This window comes from Aptenodytes forsteri, unplaced genomic scaffold, assembly GCF_000699145.1.
Source record: "Aptenodytes forsteri isolate BGI_AS27 unplaced genomic scaffold, ASM69914v1 Scaffold174, whole genome shotgun sequence".
Classification (NCBI taxonomy): Eukaryota; Metazoa; Chordata; class Aves; order Sphenisciformes; family Spheniscidae; genus Aptenodytes; species Aptenodytes forsteri.
Genome location: NW_008794603.1, coordinates 2,863,347 through 2,868,959, shown reverse-complemented (window position 1 = coordinate 2,868,959; position 5,613 = coordinate 2,863,347). Strand labels below are relative to the sequence as shown.

The 5,613-nt window shown below is 37.7% G+C and overlaps 1 protein-coding gene across 1 annotated transcript in view; it reads right to left on the bottom strand.

The window, feature by feature from the left end:
• Positions 1-5,613, bottom strand: part of TANC1 (tetratricopeptide repeat, ankyrin repeat and coiled-coil containing 1) — a 63,434-nt gene that overhangs the window by 23,587 nt on the left and 34,234 nt on the right. Inside the window, exons 10-12 of the mRNA XM_019470453.1 lie at positions 4,878-5,044; positions 2,304-2,911; positions 790-898 (exon numbers count right to left, since the gene is read on the bottom strand). Coding sequence (XP_019325998.1) covers positions 790-898; positions 2,304-2,911; positions 4,878-5,044 — 884 coding nt within the window. The remainder of the gene's footprint in view (positions 1-789; positions 899-2,303; positions 2,912-4,877; positions 5,045-5,613) is intronic.

The window sequence follows — 5,613 nt, the reverse complement described above, 5'->3', positions numbered from 1 at the left end:
GCTGCATCCAAAGCAGCGTGGCCAGCAGGTCGAGGGAGGTGATTCTGCCCCTCTACTCTGGCTCTGGTGAGACCCCACCTGGAGTACTGCATCCAGCTCTGGAGCCCTCAGAACAAGAAAGACATGGGCCTGTTGGAGCGGGTCCAGAAGGAAGCCATGAAAATGATCAGGGGGATGGAACACCTGTTCTGTGAAGAAAGGCTGAGAGAGTTGGGATTGTTCAGCCCGGAGAAGAGGAGGCTCCAGGGAGACCTTATTGCAACCTTTCAATACTTAAAAGGGGGCTTGTAAGAAAGATGGGGACAAACTTTTTAGCAGGGCCTATAGCAATAGGACAAGGGGTAATGGTTTTAAATTAAAAGAAGGTAGATTTAGACTAGATACAAGGAAGAAATTTTTTACGCTGAGGGTGGTGAAACACTGGAACAGGTTGCCCAGAGAGGTGGCAGATGCCCCACCCCTGGAAACATTCAAGGTCAGGTTGGACGGGCTCTGAGCAACCTGATTTAGTTGAAGATGTCCCTGCCCACAGTAGGGGGGTTGGACTAGATGACCTTTAAAGATCCCTTCCAACCCAACCTATTCTATGATTCATGAAATCTCTCTATAGGATTAGAAATACTATTTATATCTACACCTCATCAGTATAAAGAGAAGCAACAACTTTGTTTGTTAGCACTATCAAGTATTTTGCATAAGCTTCTAACAAATTAAAGCAACTCAGAGGAGAATCTCTAAGACATATCCATATGAATAGATCATAAAACCTATTAAAGCTGTAAGCTCTACCTTAAAAATATGAGCTTTCAGTATATGATGACCAAGTTCCATAGTTTGTTGGCGGTTTAACTTTCCCTCTTGTCGAGAAAACATGAAAGCCAGTAGAGCATGTCCATTCCTAGTAAAAAGGATTAAGAAAGAACTGCTTTTATAACTATACTTTCAGTAAATATCCTAACACATCTGTATGCCTGTCATAATAGCTCAACTTTGTCAGACTACTGAAACATACCATTACATCTCAACAAAATTCCTTCCATAACAAAATAATGCAAAGAGAAAAAAAGTAAATTTCAAAGTTGAAACACAATCCTAATATTTCTCTACTGTCACCTCACAAGAGGCCTATGTCAGAACCAATGCAGCTTTGGACACTAATTTGCATACCGCTCCCCTTTTGTCTTGTTTCATCTCATAGTCAGAAATTGCAGGTTACCTCAGATAAAACCCAATCCTTTCAGAAGTAGATCTAAAAATCTTTTGAAATTTGAGATAAAATGTGTATTTAGTAATTCTACATCTACATTAGTCGGTGGTCAGTGTTCTAAGAAACAGTGGAAATGGCATAACCCTGAGAAAACAAGGTTATCGCATACTATACATTCCAGTATACAGACTATATACTGGAACTGGGCAATTAACCACATGCTAATTAGACTATTCATCTGGGGGATGAAGTTGTGGGGGGCTTCTTGCCCCATCTTCAGAAATTTCTGAACAGAACTTTTTAAAAATGGAAGTTTTAAGTAAGACTAGGCAACATGCCGCCTTCTGTTAGAGCATGCACTGTGCATCAGGTATTCAATGGGCCCAAGGCGCAGCTAGCAACACTGAAAAATGGTAGGGGCCAAACAGTCTGCAACCCTGATAATTCCACCTACTGAACTGTTTTTGTTAAATCTGCTGGAAAGGACAGAGAAGTCTTGGGTTGGTGATAATTTTAAATGTCAGCATTATTTATTCTGTTGTAAAAACAAAAAACCTAAAACCTGAAGAATATGAAAAAAATGGAAAATGCAGACTGCAAAAATGTGCATGTACAATAATTGTCTTATTGTCTCCAATTTAACTAATTCATGCTCTCTAAGTCAAAGAAGGTGAGATGGAACAAACTGAAACAATGCCATGAGGACATAATTATAGAATGAAATGTCTTAATATTTTTATGTTTAGAAGAGCCCAAATGATCTGTTCTTTCTATTCCTACACTCTAAATAGACAAGGTGTTGCTGCACATAATTCTCAACAATTCTGCTATATTAATAACAACATAATACTCTCATTTCCCCATGAAGGTAGCAAAATCAAATGCAAATTTGCAAATTCTATGAAGTCAATTATGCATTGTAACCTCTGATACTTCTGGTCAAGTCTACCTCTAAATATAGAAAAGTTTTCATTTTGGAAAAAATTAGGCGTGCTTGTGTTTTAACATTACTCTCTCCCCTCACCAATTGTTACAACCAATTATATAAAACATAATTGTAATTATTTGAACATGATTTACTGCAGGTTTCATTTACCTTGGCTCACATAAGAAGTCAGTATTTTCACCATCTGCTCTCCAAACAAACCATTCCCTGAAGGAAGGATGGCAGAACATACGTGTTTTGTCACGTCTTTTTATCAGAAAACACGAAAGGGCTTCCATCCTTTGGCTGAAGTCTTCCCATTGTTGTTCACCATTTATTTGGCCTGCATTAATAGCTTGGAAAATCTGGTCATCTGTCATGGGATGTAGGGATGCCAGTGCCACATTTAATATTGGTAGGGCTCGCTCAAAAGCAGAGTTTGTCATGAACTTCATATTGCACTGAAGTAAGTACAGTTCTGATAGAGACACTGGAACAACCTTGTAGCTTGCACTTTTGATTACTAAGTGACCTTTTTGGAAAAGATCCAGAGTGAGTTTCAAATAGAGATAAGATCCCAGGCTTCTCATGATCAGGTGGTTACTCACTTTCCCAATAATAGCTGCATCAGCTTTTCCATTTAAAGATATGTTGTTTATAATTTCCTGGCTATTATTAATTCTGTATTGAATATAAGCATTCAAGTCATCATGAATTTCTTTGTTGTCTGGAAAATTGTCCAGGGATATTGCAATAAAGGGTAGTGAACTTACTACTTCCTATGAGGGGGAGAGGAGAAAAAGAGAAGGGAAAAAAAAAACAAACAACAAACCACACGGGCATTACAGTATTCCAGCACTGAGAACTCAACAATGCACCTTTGCTATATTTCTCTTCTGTAATGAGTACCAGGCAGATTAAAAAGAAATTCAGTATCTCTGTGATGGCTTTGCAAATATTGTCCCCTGAATAACAGGTAGAACAGTATTTCTACATTTCATCATTTTTCATAGGAAGGTGTCAAATATTCTACTGACCAAGCTCAGCAAGGCAACTGAGGGGGATGAGCTACAGAAATGATCACTTCAAAATTAAGGGAACAGAAAACAGTTACCAGAATTGGACCCTAAGACAGGCCAGGGGAAGGGGGGAGGTTTTTAAGAAGTAATGATTAAGAAGTATCACAAATGACAAGAGCGAAAAGAATGGAATGTCCTCATCATTACATCTTCCAGTAACAATGTACCAGAAAGGTACCATCCACACATATACAGCCCCATTTAGTTTAAGGCAAGTACCAAGTATGGTACTTCAACAGGTTTACCTGAACACATTTTTATGTTTATGTAACACAGAACACATTTATGTTTATATAAATAAAGATCCAAAAGACCTAAAACTTCTTACACAGAAGCATGTATCAGAAGGGTTTAACAAACTGCTCAACTCTTTCACAACACAAAAAGGAACTCTTCATTCCACTTTAAAGTAGTTACATGGATTTCAAAAAGCTGAACTTTCAGGCTAGTGAGATGTTTTCATCACAGATGCACACTCCTCCAGACAGGAAATAGTCCCTACTACAGAAATCCCTTGTTAAAAATAAAAATTCAGTTGACAACTAAACTCTTCAGCCAGTTAAATGCTTAGAGTCCTAGTGGCAAGAAGGGAGATATGAAATAAACTCTCAGAAGGCTGTACTGAAGCACAGCTGCACCTTAACATTGTCAAAACAGACTTCACATGAGCATTGTCTTGCACCTTGTCAGCTGGGTGCACAGAGCAACTCTGGAGCCATCTGCCTACTTCTGTCCAGATATACTCTCAACTGCATTAGGAAACAGCTACTATAGAGCTGGACTTCAGTCCTCCTTCAAGTCGTCGTCTTTGAGAATGAGGGATGCCTAGTCAAGCGGCAGTATAGGACTGGTAGAGCTGTATCTCAAGCACTGTCAAAATATATAAAGGGTGCTATCTCAGAGATACCGTGAAAGAATAAAACAGACACACCTCCTTTTTTAAACTGAAGTGAACTGAAGGCAACCATCTTAAAACAGCCTGACTAGTGCTGGAAACAAAACCAGAAACTTTGTTCAGAACATTGCTGTCCAGTGCAGAAAAATGGGAGTTCTGTATGGCCTCACTTAAACACTCTCAGGATTTCAGCAAGTATCTCTTAGCTGCTTAATTCTGACAAAATGCTTTAACCAGAAGTTTTGAGGCTGGGTTTTTTCAGGGGCAGCAGATGAAGAGATACAGAGATATCAATGGTAATAAGGCCAGAAATCAATCTCATCAACACAGATAGTGGAATTGTGGCTTATCCCTTCCTAAAAAGTGAAAATCCAGAGCTTAATACTAGCAGAAATACACTCCAACAAGTAAATGTTGAAGGGAAAAATCACTATGGGCTTCTAATTGCTTTTATTTTTTTTAAGCTTTCAATCATTCATTTGCCCATTTCACTCCTGAAGGCCAAAGAAACATACTCTGATTTCACCACTTCTTGTATTATCAGTTCTACTAGCATACTCAAGAAAGTGATTCAAAACAAAAAAGGCCTCCAATATCATATTTGTGCGCTGTAAAGAAACATGAAACAACAAAGGAAGGAAGGAAAAAAAACCCAAGAAACTTTACTTTGAATTCCTCTAAAGCTAGTGTTTTTCATAATAATGCAGCTGCACTGATATAAAAGATCACTTAGGCTTTGAGGGTAAGAAAAAAGTTAAAAGGTGTTTTTACCTGGAAGTTAGTTCTTACTGTCACAATGAGCTTCAGCCAGGGAGGAAACTTACATAGTATGTTTGTGATAAATGAAGAAAGTGTGTCACCATAATCAGGTTTATGAAATTCAGCATCATTTAAACCATCTATCAAAATTATGTAGTCTTCCTCAGGAATTTTCCGCTCTGAAATATAAAAATTAAAAGAGATTAATACAAATTCTTAATATTTTTATCCCCAAATTTTTAACATCAAGAAATAAAAACTTTTTTTATGCACAGCAATATATCTTAAGGCATTTAAGCATTATTTAGGAGATTAAAATCAACATTAGGAGATCTAAAACAACATTGCCATAAAATGCTAAAAAGTGGAAGCAATCATTTACAATAGTGTCTTTTACTGCACTATTATTATGGATCTATTTCACAACTGATTTAAAAAGAGTTAAAAGATTAAACGAGGCTGTTAACATGTAAGAGGTAAGGGATGCATGGATATGGGAAGAAGGGATATGTAGGTTGTTTAAGCTATTAGTTAACACTTTTAATTATTAGCTATTTACTTTAAATTTGTTGTTGTGGCTTAACCACACCACCTTGGACATGAGGAAAAATTTCTTTACTGAAAGAGTGGTGAAACATTGGAACAGGCTGCCCAGGGAAGTGGTTGAGTCACCATCCCTGGAAGTATTTAAAAGACGAGTAGATGAGGCACTTAGGGACATGGTTTAGTGGACATGGTGGTGTTGGGT